Raw genomic sequence first — 20,527 nt, 5'->3', positions numbered from 1 at the left:
CCCGGAGGTCCTGGGTTCAATTCCCAGGTCGGGCCAGTAAAAAGTTATTGGGTTTTTCTGTCAGAAAATTCTCAGTAGCAGCCTGGAGTTTGGAAGTTGGATGTGTGTACACTCCCGTGCATCGAAACGCACGTAAAGCCGTTGGTCCTGCGCCTGAACTCTTTCTGGTCGTGTCGGATTGTCGTCCCATCGGATTGTGCAATTCAGGGAATAGACAGTGCACCTGTGTTTGCGCACACACTTGTGCACTAGAATATCTCCTGCGTAGTTGGCTAACCTCTCTTGAGATTGGCCGCCGTAGCCGAAATCGGTCTGGAGAACATTAATATTATTATGACATCTCTACAATAAGTCGACCACTGCCCAGGTTTCGATGGAGTCGAAGGCTTTCTCTTAGTCCACAAATGCCATACACAGTGGCTGATTGTACTCTTCGGTCTTCTGCACAACCTGCCGAACAGTATGGATGTGATCCACGGTGCTGTAGCCTAATCGAAAGCCGGCTTGCTCTGGGGGCTGAAACTCGTCAAGTCGTCTGGCGAGACAGTTCGTGACGACTCTTGAGAACAGCTTATACACGTGACTTAGGAGTCTGCAGTTTTTCAAGAGGGTTTTATCACCTTTCTTGAAATACAGTACCACCTCACTCCCGCTCCACATTTACGGGGTCTTGCCATATTGGATGACGGAATTAAAGAGGCTTGCTAGCTCTTTCAGGACCGAAGTCCCGCCTGCTTTAAGCAACTCTGTTGTGATTCCGTCATCTCCCGGAGCTTTGTTGTTTTTAAGCTGTTCTAGAGCCGCCCTATTCTCGCCTTGGTTAACGACCGGGAGCTCGGACCCCTCTTATGCGCCATTAATCTTCGGAGTAATGGCGCGTAAGAGGGGCGCGCTGGACATCAATACTGATTCCCACAGGTTTATCCGATCTTGAAAAGAACAACTGCCCATAAAACCTCTCTACTTCTCCGACAATCTCAGGCCTAGAGGTAACGGTTTTGCTCAATCGCAGCCTTGATGGCACGGGTATTGGAGCATCCGAGATTGTGTCTCGTCAGCGTTTTTATTGTTCGGTTGAAGGCCTTATCTGACAAAAACGATGGTAGTTCTTATCGTTTCCTCATGAGCTCGAGTGTCTCAGCAGAGAGTTTTGGTGCGTTGTCTCTTTTTTGTGGCAGAAAACACTTACAAGATGTGTTTTGTAGTATTTTGACCAGCGTGTCGGTTTTCTCATCAATACTGCTTACGGTTTCCAACGCGGTAAATTGATTTTGAAGTTCAATTTGTAACTTTTCGGCGCCTTGAGCAGCTTGGAGCATGGTAGGTCGGAGAGTAGACCTCATCATTCGCTATCTTTCGTCTTTGAAGTCGATATCTAGATTGCCTCGAACCAAGCGGTGATCACTTCCGGTATTAAACCTGTTGATCACTGAGACATCTCAAAGAAAGAATTCATCAAAAAGAGCCCCTGCGCTTCGAGGAAGTTTACCAGCATTAGCCCCCTGTGATTTCTGCAGCCCTAGCCGTAAGGTCCGACTTTCGATTCACCGCTATCTTGTACTCCCACTTTAGCATTAAAGTCTCCCATAACAACATTGTAGTGGGCCTTGGAGGTGTCGTTGACGGCCTTTGCGATGAGGACATCGCAAATCGCTTCGACCACATCATCAGAGTATGCCGAAGTTGGCGCATATATGTACCTGTACGACTTTCATGGAGTACCTGTCGGAAAGTTTTAGGACAAGGTACGCTACCTGATTCGACACACTACTGATTTCTACAATGCTGCTAATGAGATCCTTTTTGACTAGAAAACTGAAACCACCCTGGGAGAGGAACCACCTTCGCGGAAGTAAAGTAGGTTACCGGATTCTAGGGTTATCTTGTCCTCTCCCTGTCTTCGGACTTCAGATAACCCCAGTATATGCCAGTTTTTATGACTTTACTTCTAATTCGGCGAGGTGATGGTCCAGCCTAATCGAGTATACTATGAATATTTTCGAGTACACTATACTGGTAGGAATTCACCATTGTTATACACAAATGGCTGACTATCTTGGGTTTTACTGTCAAGTAAAATAGGATTTTTTCTGGGATTGAACAATATTACACAAAGCAAGTTAAAATATTATTAAATTAAATCTCACCATAAGAAACTTATCCATTCTGTGCTGGTCGATACCATACCACTCGGTTGCCAGCACTTTGAAACCAGCCTTGCTCATCAGCATCGCACTAGAGATATGTTCCGGCGGGAATAAGTCTAGAATTTCTGATATACTCTCACACAAATCCTCCTAAAAAAAAAAAGAAAAAATTTTCTTACAATTCTAAATCAAAATATTCTATATCTGTAATAAACTAGGCCTTAACATGCATTTTATCTTTATGAATAAATAAGAATAAATTTTTTGTAATGACTGAATAACTATATCAAAATATGTTATGTATTTGATTATTTTTTATTTTATTTTTTTATATAGTTATTATTATACCAGAAGATGCATCATATGAATATCATATAAAAAATACTGTTGTCATTATCCTCCTTATAACTGAGCACTTGGTTAAAAAAAATAATATGTTTGAATATACTACCATCATTATTTTACAAGACAAATGAAATGTAAAGCTACCTATGCTGCTTGAGAAATAGATTTTACAGAGAGCGAGACAATCAGTAGTTTTTCTTTTTTTTTAGAATAGAATAGAATATGATTTATTGTACACCAAAAGAGTTACAGAACTATTTTAAACACAAAAGAAACGAAAACTATTTTGTACAAAAGGCGGTACTTTTTTTATTAATTAAATTATAAATTTTAATTTTATAATTCGTAAACATAAATTTTATTATAAATGTAAAAGTGTGATTGTTACACTTTAATATCTCAATTATTCAGCTGACCATCATGAAATTTTGCATACACAATGCCAGGAGTACATAAAAGGACAAAGGGTACCCAACAACCTCCTCCTTTGACATAGAACTCTCCCTCTGGGCAGATATAAGATAATATTATTTATAAAACTATATTAAAAACAGAAAAGCTTCTTATATATACTAAAATAATATATTATCGATCAGTTATTATAAATCCACTATTTATTAAAATCAAGATAAGATCACTTTAAATATTTCTTAAATTAAATACATTTGAGACTCATACACTAAGGGTTATGGGTAATGGGGCCATTAAGTTAGTCCTAATGTCTATGGTTTTTTATATAATTCATAAAAATATGTTATCTGTGCCCATGCTGTATATATCTATTTTGAATGACTTATTAACAAGTGTCTGTTTTGTTTTCATTTATTATTATTATTATAGTATTATATCTATAATGTACTTATTTATATATTTTATTACACTAAGTAAGTAATTGTTAATAAGCAAAATAAGTAATAAATATTCTGTAAGTATTTAAATTGTCTAGCAATAACAGTTCTATGATCACAGATTAAGCTAAATGGATAAAATGTTTGTGTAAGTCTAATAAGTGTTCAAAGTTGATACCAAACCTGAACTAGAGGTTTATCAGACATCCAAACAGCATAGAACAAACCCTTCCATACTCTGATGAAATCTTCTTCTTTGAACTCTGAAAGAATTATTACACTTTAAAATAACAATTATGAAATATTTTAAATAGATGATAATTAAAATACACATATGTTTTTCTCATACAAACTAGCTAAAGAATTATTAAGAATTATCCATTTTATATGTTTAATTTTTAACTATTAATACATGAGTTGTAATTACGATCAACGCATATATACTACATGTATTGAATCAATTTTATAAGATAAAATCATGTGCAATGAAGACATTTTAAGTAATACAGATTTCCAGTGCTTAAAAATATTAGAAAGAATAACTAATAAAAAAATCAGTTCAGTCCTTCTAACCTTGGTTTACTCATCCGATTTATTAACGGGATCCTGTAGTAATATTGTTTTGTTTTGAGGTTATGTTTTAAAATCACATGTTATCGCAAAATAAGTTAATTAACTATATTTAAACAACAATATTTGATACGGACTTACCATAACCCTTCTCGAAGCAGTTTAAAAGCCATTTTTTAAATGTTTTAAGCACACGATCTCGTGTTTTTTTCTCGTTTTCAGATAACAAACGCGCAAATTTAAATTCTTGCGCTACTAAAAGTACCTTCTCCTTCTTAGGTTTAGCTATAGTTTTCTTTTTAATTTTTTGCTTTTTCGGCTTCTTTTTCTCGGGAAGCTTCATGTTTAAGTTTATATATTAGTATTTTTGTGTTCACAAATACAAAATCGCACAACTGAACCACGCTTGACACTTAAATGATAACTAACTTATTTCTTATCTGACAGTTTGACACTAACGAGTGAATGTTACTAGGTTTTTCGCATTTTGGTTAACACACGTGTTGGGAGTTGGTTTATCGTTTTAAGTATCAAAACCTAGATTTTATAAGTGTTATTTCTTTACTACAATATATATTTGACAAGTATGTGATGTAACTGTCTTGAAATACATTCGAAATCCATTCTAAAAAGTCAATTGTATTTATCCTCTTACATTCAGATCTGCAAATAGATCTAACTTTATAACCCATATCTTTCAGGAAACCACTGAATTTACGGCAGGAATCGCTATGCGAGCAATTAAATTTAATCATACTAATAAAATTAGTTTATAATTGATGAGGTTTAGACTTGATCGCAACAAAATCTCGATTCAATTGTTCTGTGCTCAAGCCGCTCATAGCATTATTAAATAACCATTCAACACTATATCAAATTACGGCTATTCCTGCAGACTGATCTGAGATGGAGCTGGATGAGTGATGGGCTGAAAGTACCATACCAGACGATACCGCCAACCCAACGACGCTAACAGGGCCAGTAATAAACAATAAAATATCCTGTTTTAATTTCAACGATTTTTTTGATAAATTACACTTTAATGAATATATATTTAATCAGGCCAAGAATACAATAAAATACTTCGAATAAAAACTAATTTATTTGTAAAATATAAACGTAACTCATTACAATTATTAGGCACTTAGTTATAATTTTACTAAGTAAATATAATTTTATTATATTTAGTTAAAAATATTTTATACCATAAATAACATATTGAATTTAAAAAATGCTTCTGGGCCTTAAAATGTGAAGAATCGTCAACGAAAGCCGATTTAAATATCTTATTGGATTTAAAAACATTTTGATATGTCATAAGAAAAAATAACAGATAATATATACGAACTATATAACATGTTAAATTTGTTGTAGCTAATATAATATTTAATTTTGTACACTTTTAATTGAAATAAGCATTACTATAACATAAATTTACTTTAAATTTAAATAAGCAATATTATATAAATACATATTTAAATGATCGGTCCATGCTGTTTTTGTATAGGGGTGGATAGACACGCGATTCTTCTCTTTATATAATAAATATATTTCTTTGTTCTTCTCTACCGTGAAATCTCTTTACCGATTTCGGCCTGGCGGCTATTCTTATCGGAGAAAAGCCGCGTGAGAGATAGTGTTATACATGCTGAATTCCCTCTCTCTCATACGGGAGAGAGGGTTCACTTCGACTGAGAATTTCTGAGAAAAACTCGATAACTTTTTCTCGACCCGGGATTTGAACCCATGAATCACAGTAACAAGTTATACTATACCAATATAACAAATATATATACAAGGACCGTGACTTATGTATATTAGATTATATAAACAATATGTCGCTACTTTTAATTACAATTTTCGTAACTAAAGACAGGAGCGCGTAAAAAAATGTTATTTTCTTATATTTCATAACATTCATCTTTCATATTTATATTATAACACACACACATATATATGTTCAATTCAAATTGCGAATCAACTTTTCACTTACGACCTTTCGCAATTCAGTAACGATTATCAAATTAAAAAACAAAACATATATCTTTTTAATTTAAATAACGAATGACAATTTTTTCAACAATAAATCAGTGCCTTTATTATTTACATAATGTATTTATTCGGAATGTTTGTTTCTTTTATTGCACTTCATAATTTCATCGTTCGCCCTAAAATAAAAAAAAAAAAAAAAAAAGAGTCTATGTCCAAAAAAACATGACTACAATGCCTATATAATCCTAATTAAATTCATTCGATCGACGAACCAGAATCAACGATATCACTGATTTATATATCCCTTCCACCATTTGAATAATATGTAATCTGGTTTTTATATAAAGCGACGGAAAAATATGTACTTTGAAAAACTCAAAACATAACAAAGATCTTATATAATAACAATTATTATATCACACATTATAAAATTCTACAAGAACTCCATAACTAAAGCGACATTATAAACAATTTACGAAAAACGTAAGTGACAGAAACGTTTTTGCGTCAGACAACATACACGGAAACGAAACTGAAACACACGAACATTTCGACTTCGACCTTGTTTTCCTTTCATCTGAATAGAAAACTATGTTTAAATGAAATTAATTCAATTTCTAAAAAACATTTAACTGGAAATAAATTTAATAAAAACTAAATTTAAGTGTTAATAGCATTTACGTTATATATCAATATATAAAATAGATTTATGGAAGTTACATAGATCAATCCAAAAAAAACCAGATTAATAGTTAGAGCAAAACGAGTATACAAACGTCCCACTGCTGGACAAATTACTCCTTAAGAGGCGTTCTGCGAATTGAACATAATTCAATATTACATAAAACTGAGGAGTTCCTTTATTCGTTGGAACGCAGTTATCTCAAGATGAAAACAGATATGAAAAAATTGTTTTGCGTTAAAAATCGAGAAAAGATCTTATCTAGACTACATTTAACACAACGATCAAACCCAAGAGGAGCAGTAACGTTTAAACCGGGTGAAACGTAAAGCAGCTAGTAATAAAAAAACCAATTCAGTGGACTGGTGCTAAAAGGTCCTATATCAAGATAAAAGGTATGAACGGATGTCTGTTGTTTTATATAATATACGCAATTTTGGGTAATATTGTTGGTTTTAGTAAAGTCTAAGTTTAAGCCAAATAAAATGATCTGGCATTGTGCTTTAACCCTTTTGGAACCAGGCCACGGAATTATTTAATTTATAACGTTGTTAACTATTTTCTGGGGGTACAAAATCACTGAAAATTAGCTAATAGAAAAACGTACGTACAAATTATATTAAAACCGCTTATAAACAGACTTGGGCAAAAAGTAATCAGATTAACGATTACAATGTGTAATCATAAACCACGATTGCAGTATAAAGAAATTAATCAAAAAAGTAAAGTGAGTGAGTGTGTGAGTCAAGTGAATGACCCAGAGCGTCCCGCTCGCTCTCACAAGAATCAAAGTTAATATGTGTTTTGCCCAAATCTGCTTATAAATATATATCTCTTGTCTATATATCTCACTCTTTCTATAATATAACAATAATTTATATAATATCATAACATTAAGTCTCATCTTCTCCAAACAATGACAAGGGATCCTCAAAAACGACTTCCGTTGAATTGTTCGTTGATTGGATTTGCAGAGTTGGTTTTATATCTAAAAAAAAATAGTTTATGTTAATGCAAAAGTGCCTGTCAATATCCAACTGCACAGCAAAGATCTCTCTCCTCTTAAGATGACACATGTAGGTATTCTCAAGATGTTCTCTTTTAAAGCAGATCATGAGATGAATAACGTTAAGATTGAAATTCACGTCTTCCAGCCACTGGACCATTTTGGCACAAGTTTGTTTAATATTAACAAAAAAAATTAATATATATTACTGAAATATCCTAACTAAGTCCTCTTAAGTCCCTGGTCGAGTATCAGACTCGGTGGCCAATTTCAAGTCTAACTGCTTCTGAATTCGAGCTGATATTGAGAAGATTTTAAGGACGTGATTCTAATTGTCTTTGAATGTCCCAGCCCTGGGCTTCTGGGCTCTTTCTGGGCCTCTTTGTTTGAGAAGTAGCTTTGGAGCTCCCTAAACTATAAACCATGAATTGAAAAACACAAATTAAGCATAAGAAATAAGATATATTGCAGTTAAAAATGTTTTGACCTAAAATTAGCTTTACAGTTCTACCTTTTACCGTAACAGCTTGTGAATGTCCCACTGCTGGGCTAAAGGCCTCCTCTCCTCATTTTGAGGAGAATGTTTGGAGCTTATTCCACCACGCTGCTCCAATGCGGGTTGGTGGAATACACATGTGGCAGAATTTCAGTGAAATTAGATACATGCAGGTTTCCTCACGATGTTTTCCTTCACCGTAAAGCACGAGATGAATTATAATCACAAATTGAGCACATGAAAATTCAGTGATGCTTGCCCGGGCTTGAACCCACGATCACCGGTTAAGATTCATGCGTTCTTACCACTGGGCCATCTCGGATTTCTACCTTTTATCAAGGAGTAATTAAAAATCATACCTGCTATTTTTGAAGTTTTACTCGCGAACAAATCATCGTCATCGCTTTCATCACCGAATAAGGAAGTCCTGACTAACTTTTTCTTGTCAACAGGCTTCACTGCACTCTTACTAAACAGATCAGCTTCACTATCCGAATCGAATACACTGTCTTTCGTTTTCTGTATTGAAGATTTCTTACCAAATAGTTCCTCATCGCTGAGATCATCGAAAAGAGGTTTTCTATCTTTTGATTGATCTTTATTTTTATCTTTTGATATAGTTCCCATTTTAGAGCTTTCTTCGTAAGCTTTGCCGAGGGTTGTAATGTTATGTTGACCGCTATTGTTCTCGCTATTGATAAATGTATTTTGACTAGTGTCTGAAAATATGTCTTCATCGTTTAATATGTACACAATCTTTGACTTGACTTCCGGTTTTATTGTGTTTGAAACGTCACCTGATTTATGTTCCATATTTGAATTATAATTATGTGTTGATGTTTTGTTTGTTGTTGGTGCATCAATTTGTTGTTTATCAGATTCCTGACTAAGTTCCACAGTTGCTACCTGTATGCGATTATCAATCTCATCCTTTGATGATTCTTTCGGTTTAGGTTCGTCAAAGGAACTTGAATTATCAGTGGAATCAGAGCCAAAGTCTATACCAGATTTTCTAACTGCTTCTAATCTAGCGCGTCTGGATGAAGGGCGTCTTTTAACCTGAATTTTAGGTCTGTCTTTAGATAGTTTATTATCCAATATCGTTGAGTCTGGATTACCATCAAAACTAACAGATTTAACCATTTTTGAATCTGTTTTATTAGGACTATGTATATTAATGTCTTCATTGCTCTTAGTCGATAGGATTTGTCCGTCTGTTTCTTCGTTTATTTTGTTCTTTTTAGGAGAAGCTCCAGGTATCAATGTATTCACGTTTATATTAAAGTTCATTGGTTTGAGTTTTCCAATTGTTTTTTTGGTACCATCTTCTTCTAATTTTGTCGTATCCTTAGATTCATATTCAAATGATTTATTTTGTTCAATATTTTGTATACTTTTTTCTACTGCAGATTCACTATTTAAATTATTTATTTCATTGTTATCGTTATCTGATTCATCTTCGAGGAGCTTCGAAATATTAACATCTTCTTTTGTATCGCTAACGTCTTCTAATAATTTTGTTATATCCACTGTTTGAATGGGTTCCTTTGAAATAGTATCCGGTGCGTCTTTACTTGAGTGTGAAACCACTTGTTCTTCGTGATATTTTGTTTCAATATTTTCCACGTGAGGTATTTCATCAAATAACTCATCAATAGGTTTTTCATAAGAAACAGTGTTTGTACTTTTCAGTGGCTTTTGAGAAAAATCGACCTCTATATCCGGTGGTTCATCATGAAATATCCTAAATCTATCACTACTGAAATCAAGATCTGGTTTTTCGTCGCTTATCACGTCGTTTTTTTTAAAGAATAACGCTTCATCATCCGAGTCATCATCAAAAAGCGCATTTACATTTTTACTTCTTTTAGTTTCACTCGGTTTTTCAAAAGCTGGCGGTAAGTCATTAAATATATCACTAAATATGTCGGGTTCTTTCGATTCCGCATCTCGTTTAGAGAATAAAGGTTCTTCGGGAGTTTTATCTGGATCTATAAATTTATCACTATTAATTTCCTTACTAATTTCATTGCTATTTGTTTTTATTATTTCATCTTCATTTATAATTTCATCTTCTTCATTAATTCCTTGTTTATTAGTGAAATTGTTATCATCTAAATTTTCATCATTACTCGTAATAACAGGTTTTTGAATATTTAAATTCTCCTCTTTTGTATTATTAACATTTTGTTTTGTTATTTCTTTATCATCTGATATTTTAATCGATTCAAAACTATTTTTCAATGCATTTTTATTTTCTACTGCGCTTATATTAACATCAATACTCACTTCATCTTTCTTCTCGTCAGAGTAAGGAGTTTCTTTAACATTAATTTGTAGTGTTTTAACAACTTTTTGTTCCGTATTTACACTGAATAAGTCGTCGATATCATCATCATCATCGAATAGATTAGGACTTTGTGTTTGTTTTATAATTGAATTATTATTAGGCTTATTATTAGACATCATATTTTGATCAACATTGAGATTGTTTTCATTAGGAAATAATGTAGTAACATTTGCAGATTCTTCTGTTTTAATTTCACTATCAATAGATTTTATATTATCATTTTTATAAATCTTTTCTTTAACTTCAACAACTTTAGGTTTAGATTTATTAGCTACATCTGAAAATAAGTCATCATCACTGTTATCATCGAAAATACTTTTAACTTTAACATTTTCTCTTGTCGTTTTACTTATGTCTGTATGTGTATCTGTTTTCATATTACTAGTTTTTGTTTCTTTACTTGTTGAAATTTTAACGTTATCTGTGAATAAATCGTCTTCACTATCAAATATGCCTTTTGTGTCTTTTTTGTCTTGCGGTTTATCTGTTTTTTCGACTACATCGTTGAAGAGATCATCGTCATCGAATATTGATTTTTTAATTTTATTAACGTTCGGTTTAGTTACATTCGTAGTAAATATATCATCTATATCATCGAATAGATTATCACTGAATAAATCTACTTTATCTTTAGCCTTAACTTCAACAGCCTTATCTTTATCTTTAACAGGTTTAACGTTATCTGTTCGTTTATTTGCAACATTTTTATCTTTTTTAACGAGCGGTTTAGTGAATAATTCTTCGATAATTTTCTTATTCTCTTTCACAGTTTCTTTGGCAGGCTGAGTTTGTGATTCAGTGACGTCGCTACTGTCTTCATCGGAAGTGGATTTTCGACGATTACGTTTCAAAATGGCGGCGCCGATGCTTTCAGCGCCTTTGTTCGATCCGAACAAAGATATACCACCTATCGGTTTCTGAAATAATTCGGGATAAGAATTTAACAATAAAAACAATAAATATAGCGAGAATTAAAAGGTTATGACGGTACACCTTATTTCAATTCGATTAAGTGCGTATTACATTTTCAAACCACTAAATAAATATCAAAATAATTATTATTTTAGATTAGATACACATATAATTATCAGCATTGTAAATATGCGCAAAATTTCAACTTAATCGGTTCTTTAGAATTAGTTTAAAGCTTGTGAAGTAAAGTTAAATAAGCTTACACACTAACCTTGGTATTAGTTTCGGGCGTGGGCGATGTTTGTTTGTTCGTCGAATTTTCACTATTGGCATGTGTTGGTAATACTTCATCAAATAAGGGCGAATCTACCCTGAAGTTGGAACTCGGCTGAGACAAAAAATAATACAACATATTGAAAAAAATATAGAAACGTAACAGCCTATTAACATCCCACTGCTAAGCACAGATCTGTTCTCTTGAAGGTTTAAAGCTCAGCTATGAGTTAAGAAGGACACAATCATGGACAAGAGTTCTTTATATAGAGTAGATGAGGAAGAATTTTAGAAAATCCATTACTTGACATTAACACAAAACTTGTATTTAGATTAAGCGATTACTTAATTTGTATTTGATCTTTAATTTACTGAAAAACTTCTTCGAGAAATTTAGCGTGAACCTAGCGTTTCTACAACCTTTTTTTTATTATCGCTGGAAAAACGCGTTACGCGTTTCTCCCACGGGAACAGTGGGGTATGTGGGGCTCGCTGGTGTCCAAGGCGCCGAGTGCGCCCCGAACATCGGAATACCCACTAAAAAACCAGCGGTACCCTTTCCATCTTAACGAGGAGCGCTACAGAATCGCTTTCGCATGCTACCGTGAAAAGCGTTTCTATAGCCTATTCCAACCAGAAGAGGAGTAAACCGAAATAACACACCGATATCATTGGCCACCGATATCAATTGGCGCGATATCATTGGTCGAGATGTTGAATTGTCTATGGTTACGTTATGAATTTGTAAAAAATGGCGTTTTGATTGTCGTCGCAGTTGTAATCGGAACTTGGAAAGTTAAATTAATGTGGTTATAACTAGTTAAGTGAAATAGTGTTGTGTTATAAGTAAAGGTTAGTTAATCAAGAACTGCTTATAGTGCGTAATACAGCAGGACAATTGGAAAATCGCATGCAATTTGTGCACGGTTTGTTTACCTTTACTCCTACACCGATTTTAACTGGGTTTAGATAGGCGTACGGTTAGTTGATTCATTTAAGTAAGTTTAAGCATAGCTACCATTAAAATCTGACCACCTAAATCACCACCCGGTATTACCTGCACATAATCCGGTACGATGTTACCAATATCGTCAGACGGCGAACGGTCACCAAATAATTCCTCTACGACATTATTCGCACCGAAACTCGATCGATTCGGATCCCTGTAGCTATTTTGATTCGGTTTCTTGTGTAGTTCCGCGAATATGTCGTCATCGGAGTATCTATCCGACTCGTATGAGTCGAGTGGAGGTGGCTCGCTTGGGAAAATCGTTGCTGGAACAAAACATGTTTAAATTTAAAAGCACGTAAAGCTGTTGGTCTTGCGCCTGAACTTTTTCCGGTCGTGTCGGATTGCCGTCCCATCGGATTATGAGAGTTAGGGAATAGAGAGTGCACCTGTGTTTGCGCACACACTTGTGCACTATAATATACTCCGCGTGGTTGGCTAATCTCTCTTGAGATTGGCCGCCGTGGCCGTAATTAGTCTGGAGGACATTATTAAACTTATAAACATATTTATATATTCAACATAACGATATTCATAAAATAGATAAAATATTACAAATGTTTAGTATAAATGCTTATCTCTCGAATAAATATCTTTTAGCACAACCAGATATATAAGACATGTATATTTTAACTACATACTATGAAGTTATGACAGTTATTGAAATTGTTAATTTTTGCTATTGGTTGAAATTTTAATGGTTGCAATGACGAATACAGATAATAAAAACATGATAAAAGAAACAGTTCGAAATCTCTTTAATTGATAAATTACTCTTTTTCTGGTTAAAAGGTTGTATACCTTCATTTAACAAACTGGTCCTCTGCGAGGCGGATATACATGTTTTACCGTTCTTTCAACACATTATGTAAGTTACCTGACAATGTATATATTTTATTATGTTACCTGGTATCGGTTTGTCCATCCCATAAACATTTCTCGTAGTCGGCTCTGGAGGTGACATTATCGCCTCTGGCGCGGGAACGGGCAACTGAAGACATTTAAAATATTATATATAGTTTTAAATATTCAATGTGATATATGAGTCCAATACCATTTATTACAAATCGCAATGCAAATGCTATCTCTTTTAATCCGATACATAGAAACGAGATAGCAATATATTCTTCCAATTGAATTGGCTAATAGCTCGTGTACAAGTGTGGCGTCTCACGTGCGCGGGCGCGGCCAGCCGGCGGGCGAGCGCCGCGGCCACGGCGGCGGCGGGCGGCGCGCGGCTCGCCCGCTCGCCCGCCGCCGCCGACGACGACGATATCTGGACACGAGACGCGACGGGTCAGCGGTCGTCTAATTCTCACGCATGACCAATTTAAATGTAAACCATAATGTAGAATAGTTCCGGCAGAGTTGAATTTTCAGCCATGTTATCAAATTTAAAATCCTTTATGACGATTTCCATGATCTAGTGGCTAGAACGCGTGAATCTTCGCCAAGCACCACTTTCATGTACTTAATTTGGGATTATAATTCATCTCGTGCTTGACGGTGAAGGAAAACATCGTGAGGAAACCTGCATGTGTCTAATTTCATTGGAATTCTGCCACGTGTATTCTTCCAACCCGCATTGGAGCGGCGTAGTGGAGTAAGCTCCAAACCTTCTCCTCAAAAGGGAGAGGAGGTTTTAGACCAACAGTGGGACATTAACGGGCTGTTACTGAGTTCCATGAAGGATATATAATAATTCAATTGTATTTAATTATCTATGTAACTTGATGGTAGTAACGGATTAACTTCTTGAGTTGAATAATTATACAATGACAACTTGAATGAAACCAATCCAATTTAGTAACTTCTAGATGGAGCACAGATAATAGCAACTATAAGTTCACAATATTCTTCTAAAATGATACTCAATAGCCTATAAAGAAAAACAGAGCTTAGGTTACGGTACAGGCGCCATTTTTTCGCAAAACCATAATGAATATATTATTCAAGATCTCGACCAATGACATCGCTTCAATTCAAGATCAAATTTATTTCTTTGTGTTTACACTCGTGACTGAAATGGGTTATACTTACAGTTCTCTGTGCATGTTTCTCTGTCATATCCTCTGCTATCTCCGGTTCCGAGTCCGAATACTCCTCCATGGGTACGATGTCTCGGTTAGACAGTGAACTATCGCTGTCACTGTCCTCAGGCAAAAGACCTGATGATATCGCTCGACATTACTTAAGGTACGCTTATTATATACTTGGTGGGGCTTTGTGTAATCCCATCTAGGTAAATACCACATACTTAACAACTACAGGCACAAGGTCCATAACTAAGATACCAAGGCTAGTGGAATGATGATAAGGGATGGTTATTATTCTAAAAGTGACCACTTACCATACCCTTTTGACAGTAAAAAAATGGTGGTAATTTGAGTTGGTCCTTCGTCATCTACTTGTCTATCGAACAATAATACTCCATTAATTTATCGGTTAATATCAAAATCGCCTGAATGTCCTTCAACCTATTTATATATATATATATATATATATAAATAAATCAGAATAAGAAACTCAATAATATTACCTGCATGCCATTTATTGTTCCAGGCTTGTGATCCAATGACATAAGGCACGGGACGGTTTGAATAAACATTCTTAGGTTTTAGCACCATGCTGAAAGGTTAAATAAATCATTAGCGACGAGGTTCCCTTACTAATTTCGGTCACAGCGGCCATCACTAGAGGGGGGCGCGGGACGTTTAGTTACATTATAGTGCTCGAGTATGTGCGCAAACACAGCTCTATTCTCTATTCCCTCACTCTTATATTTCAATTGGACGTCATCGCGAGGAAACCTGCATGTGTCTAATTTTAATGCAATTCTTTCATGTGTATCCCGCATTGGAGCAGAGTTGTGGAATGAGCTCCAAGCCTTCTTCCAAAAGGAGAGGAGACCTTAGCCCAACATTCATAGCTAGAAGATTTTCTTAAACATACTGAAGATACGGATGATATATATTTTAAAATATAATCTCTTTTAAATCTTAAAAACAGATACAAAATATAAAAAGACACACATTGCCAAAATTAAGCAAATGTGCTTAGTGTAAGTTTAGCATCTGCTGACGCCTACCTGCTCTCCTCATCATCAGAGCTGTCGCTGTCGACGATGACGACTGGCTCGTGCATCATCTCCAATTTCTGGAGACTACGCTTGATCTTCTGAAGGTCGCTTTCCGGTTGAAATTTCGGTGCTTCTTGCTTTAATAGGAAAGATTAACTTAAGATTTAATTAAACAGAACTTATGATTAATTCAGTTCTGTAAACGTCAACAGCAGATCCTGACCCTTGGACAATTGTCTTCTCCAATCCTAACACAAGCTGTACGCTTAATTGGAATGATACATAGGAATATTAGTAATAAAATAAAATAAAGAGATTAGCCAACTGCGCTAGGCAAATAAGCTATAAGCCATCTTCAGGGGAGAAGAGGCATTTTTCCCATGGTGGAACATTTATGGGATGTGTGCTTCTTACCTTAATCGAAGACTCTTCAACTTTAACATCAACATCGTCATCATAAACTCGGCTCTCGACGAACTGACTGTTGCTTAATGCCATGAATCTGTAAAAAAAAAAACGTTTTAAATATACAATTAACAGTAACAGCCTGTTAATGGGACATTAACATTTTTCATTAACTGCTGGGCTAAGGCCTCCTCTTCCTTTTGAGGAGAAGGTTTGGAGCTTATTCCACGACGCTGCTCCAATGCGGGTAAGTAGATTACACATGTGGCAGAATTTCAATGAAATTAGACACATGCAGGTTTCCTCACGATGTTTTCCTTCACCGTCAAGCACGAGATGAATTATTAACACAAATTAATATATTTTTATAGGGTTTTTGATAGGGTTTGAACCCATGATCATCGGTTAAGATTCACGCGTTCTAACCACTGGGCCATCTCGACTTTCTTTTAAATATATGCGGCCTTAATTATAGACATTGTTTATCGGGTGTATATAGATTTCTCTCTTTCTGTTATTAATGAATTGCCATTGGAAAAAATAACAGCATTATTTATATGTCAGTCATTACAGTGTCAGGAACAAACAAATAGGGCGGAGGATAAATGGTAACCACTGCCCATAGACATTGGCGCTGTAAGAAATATCAATTATTCCTTACATTGCCAAAGCGCCACCGACCTTGGCAAGGAAGATGTTATGTCCCTTGTACCTGTAATTACATTGGCTCACTCACACTTCAAGCCGTAATACAACAACACCAACTGCTATTTTGCGGTAGAATATATGATGAGTGGATGGTACCTACTCAGACGAGCTTGCACAAAACCCTACCACCAGTGAATGTCTTCTGAACAATTTCAACTATGGCATTTTTAATGGAGACTAGCTAATAATATAACACAATGAACAATGCCTCTCTAACCAAAGCCAGTTCGGCTCGACCAACGGCTTTACGTGCTATCCGAGGCATGTTAACAGTAAAACAGTTTAGCAAATATTTGTATCCAGTTTGGAGTGATTCACCACTAGATGGCGTTACAGCACATCAATTTCTACACCGTTTAAGCGATCATCATGACATCCGGTTTACATTTGAGCACTGATAATATACGTAAGTTGTAATCTTTACTAATATTATAAATGCGTGAGTGTGTTTGTTACGCTTTCACGTCTAAACTACACAACCAATCATGATGAAGAGTTGTTTGGTAACGTAAGTCGCCCCCCCCCCCTCACATTCGAGCCGGACGGAAGCTATTACATAATAGTGTTCATACAAAACCCGGTCATTGCAAATCAACAGCGAGTAGATTTATTAAAATAAATTCAAATTAAAACAAATACGCTGTTTTGTATACATCGTTATTGATTTGATTTAATCGCCGGATGTTTTATGATTCAGTTTTTGCAATCACCGTCGTGGAATTGCGTAATAAATTTTTAATCTTCTCGTGTTTAATACTAGCAGTCACATAAACGCGGGAGATACCGTACTGAAATATGTGGTAGCACCGCCCCCTTGGATTGTAGCGTTATATTACATAGTATATTAAATACATCCGAGATTAGCTCCATTGCCAAACAAACCCACCAGTTTTATCTGTCTCTGTATATACATATATAAGCGAAATACCACTGACTGACTGACTGACTTATCTCCTTAACTATAGATTGACTTGAAATTTAGCATAGTAACTCCTTTCGTGGCTTTTTTTATTTGATTTTACAAATCTTGATTTAAGGGAGTTGCTTTCAGGTATAATAGGAGTAGCCTTAATACCAAATTTCATCAAAATCGGTACAGTGGTTTAAACGTGAAAGCGTAACAGACACTTTAGCACTCACAATATAAGCATAGATTAGTAAAAACGTTGTTATATCTGTAATGTGATCGATCGCCATGATAGTTGATGCATATGTATTTAGTATACAAGTGTTTATGTATTAAAATTCCGCAGACCATTTTAATGAAAACTTATGTTCAATTTTTTTTATTGAGTCTTATTGTAATGTACAGGATTATATAAATGATAGAAGAGCTCGGAGTTAGTATCCGTTGATGTTCATACAGGATATATAAATATAATTGTATATGATTACTGCATGTCGGTTGTCCCCGGCAAATCAACATTCCAAAGCAGTAATTCCATAGCATTTTATTAAAAAATGGTTGCGACAGACTACTTTCGTTTACGGAGCAGATTCACTTACTTATTGTTAACATTTTGCAGGTCTATGCTGGCGTTGTCCAGAGCATCTACCATTGCTTCCAGTTTCGCATTGGCTTCTTGGCATTTTGTCATAATCGACTGAAAGTAAAAAATTAAAAAATAGTTTTTTTATACATCCTAGTTAGCATGCTATTTAATTTAATACAGTTTCTAAAATGTTGTTTCTTATTATTTTTATTATTTAAAAAAATAATATCTAATAATTTAATGAACATTACGTTAATTTGTATCAAAGTGTGTTAAATTTACAATAATATTTTGATCAATGTTGAATAAAAGGCTTATAGGAAAACATTTTTCGGGTAAAGTATTAACGGTCATATACCTGATGAATTTGCTGCAACATCCCCAGCAGCTGTTTATCTCCGGCTAGGTTCCAGTTTGGAGCCGCTTCTCGGAGGGATGCTGTGTCACCCTCCATCTTTTACTAACACCTATAATTATAAATGAGAAAAATATTTAAATCATTTTACTTGGCGGTTTGGCTTTGTGCAAGTCCATGTAAGTAACCATTCATCATTTATTCTACCAACATACAACAATACAAAGTGTTGATGTGTTCCAGCTTGAAAACTGGGCACCAGTGTAACTGGAGGCACAAGGGACATAACATCTTTATGCTTGTGTGACATATGTGTAATATTTGTTAAATTACCTATAATGTTACCATCAGGTGGCCCATTGGTCTTCCTACTTAATTTAAACGAAAAAGATACATTATTTAATCCTTAAAATATAGACTTTACAAAATATATAAATAACAGCTTCATAGAGTCATAACAAGAAAAAGCCGAGATGACCCAGTGGTTAGAACGAGTGAAGTTAGAACCAATGATTGTGGGTTCAAACCCGGACAAGCACCACTGAATTTCCATGTTAATTAATTGGTGTTTATAATTCATCTCATGCTTGACTGTAAAGGAAAACATTGTGATGAAACCTGCATGTGTCTAATTTCACTAAAATTCTGCCACATGTGTACTCCACTAACCTGCATTGGGGCAGGGTGGTGGAATAAGCAAACCTTCTCCTCAAAAAAGGCTTTAATGCCTTAAAGAAGAGGCCTTAGCCCAGCAGTGAGACATACATGGGCTGTTACTATACTGTACTTACTGTACAATACAATTTACTGTAAACATACCTGGTTCAAACATATAAATTATCCAGTTTTAAATTAATACTAGAGACTAATTATTTTAAACATTTCAGAGAAAGTATTTTAATTGAGCATCATTTAGTATATCATTAATTTATTTATACATTATTATAATTGAGACGAAAGTATCGTTTTTACATACTCTTAATAATATAAATGCATATCACAATGAATGCACTAGATTATTTTAATTAAAATTTCACTGTGACTAACATAATTTGGAATTTTGCACATGTATGTAACCAATGAGTACAAGAGAATTTCTTTTCAATTAAAGAAATATAAGTTTTAAAAGCTGTTTTGAGTACTATTGAACACTTAATAAAGAATATTCATTAAATATAAACTTAATCAATGTAATATTTGTGTAGTTTAATGCTTTATACTTAGATTTCCATAACTTTAAGGAATAACAACAAATAAACATCAATAAATTTTTAAATATTTTGTATAATATTAATATAAAAAAAAAAAATATATTTTTAAACTAGAACCACATTATTACTATTAACAATAAAAATAAATAACTATTTAAATCACATTTAATTAATAATTGGATAAGAATTTAAGCTTACAATATTTAATTACAAAAAATACTTACAGTATTTTTTTTATGGCATATCATATCAATAATATGAAAATAAACATCCTCATAATGTAGGCGTTATTTTAATAAATTGACATGTGAAAATACTTTGTAATAATTTAGTAAACCAGTTTATTTACATTAAAAACACGTCTAATACTTACGTTACAGATAGCACTTCACATCACTAGTACGGCAATAGAAAGCTTAGTGCCGAATAGCGTTTACGTTAAATTAACTTTCTAATTAAAACCACTAAATCATTAAGAAAACAAAAAAGTAAATGAGATGTAGTCTACGCACTCCAAAGAATACTCGGAACTGTCAATGTCAAGACCACAATAACAGTAAATGACAAGCAACGTTCCATTTCACGTTTTCGTTTGAAAATAAATTGTCAAATTTAATAAAAATATTTAACAACTTTAATAATTGAA

General features: G+C 34.3%; 2 protein-coding genes across 4 annotated transcripts in view; both read right to left on the bottom strand.

The window, feature by feature from the left end:
- The window catches only part of LOC126778820 (ribosomal RNA processing protein 1 homolog), a 171,248-nt gene extending 166,926 nt beyond the window's left edge, over positions 1 to 4,322 (bottom strand). For both annotated transcript variants that reach the window (XR_007670236.1, XM_050502520.1), the window contains exons 1-3: positions 4,052 to 4,322; positions 3,524 to 3,603; positions 2,148 to 2,297 (exon numbers count right to left, since the gene is read on the bottom strand). Coding sequence is in view for 1 of the 2 variants with exons in the window: in XM_050502520.1 (XP_050358477.1) it covers positions 2,148 to 2,297; positions 3,524 to 3,603; positions 4,052 to 4,253 (432 nt within the window). In the remaining variant the exon portion in view is untranslated. The remainder of the gene's footprint in view (positions 1 to 2,147; positions 2,298 to 3,523; positions 3,604 to 4,051) is intronic.
- An 833-nt stretch (positions 4,323 to 5,155) lies between these two features.
- Positions 5,156 to 20,400, bottom strand: LOC126778698 (WASH complex subunit 2). 2 transcript variants are annotated; one of them, XM_050502313.1, is made up of 13 exons: positions 20,255 to 20,400; positions 18,674 to 18,782; positions 18,329 to 18,426; positions 16,124 to 16,211; positions 15,719 to 15,846; positions 15,170 to 15,258; positions 14,671 to 14,798; positions 13,805 to 13,906; positions 13,537 to 13,621; positions 12,679 to 12,896; positions 11,620 to 11,736; positions 8,446 to 11,353; positions 5,156 to 7,572 (listed from the first exon to the last, which is right to left on the bottom strand). In XM_050502313.1, the coding sequence occupies exons 2-13, from the start codon at positions 18,767 to 18,769 to the stop codon at positions 7,478 to 7,480; spliced, it is 4,152 nt and encodes a 1,383-aa protein (XP_050358270.1). In that variant the 5' UTR covers positions 18,770 to 18,782; positions 20,255 to 20,400; the 3' UTR covers positions 5,156 to 7,477. The 2 variants fall into 2 exon arrangements, with proteins under 2 accessions (XP_050358270.1, XP_050358271.1); XM_050502314.1 differs by lacking the exon at positions 13,805 to 13,906.
- Between the last annotated feature and the right edge of the window lie 127 nt (positions 20,401 to 20,527).

This window comes from Nymphalis io, chromosome 27 (genome assembly GCF_905147045.1).
Source record: "Nymphalis io chromosome 27, ilAglIoxx1.1, whole genome shotgun sequence".
Lineage (NCBI taxonomy): Eukaryota > Metazoa > Arthropoda > Insecta > Lepidoptera > Nymphalidae > Nymphalis > Nymphalis io.
This window is presented reverse-complemented; position numbering and strand designations above follow the sequence as displayed.

Coding starts and splice junctions, on each gene's coding strand:
- LOC126778698 (XM_050502313.1), bottom strand. CDS start 18,769: ATGGAGGGTGACACAGCATCCCTCCGAGAAGCGGCTCCAAACTGGAAC. Junction 16,212..18,328: donor CTGCAAAATGTTAACAATAA/GTAAGTGAATCT, acceptor TTTTTTTTACAG/ATTCATGGCATTAAGCAACA. Junction 14,799..15,169: donor GAACAATAAATGGCATGCAG/GTAATATTATTG, acceptor CGATATCATCAG/GTCTTTTGCCTGAGGACAGT.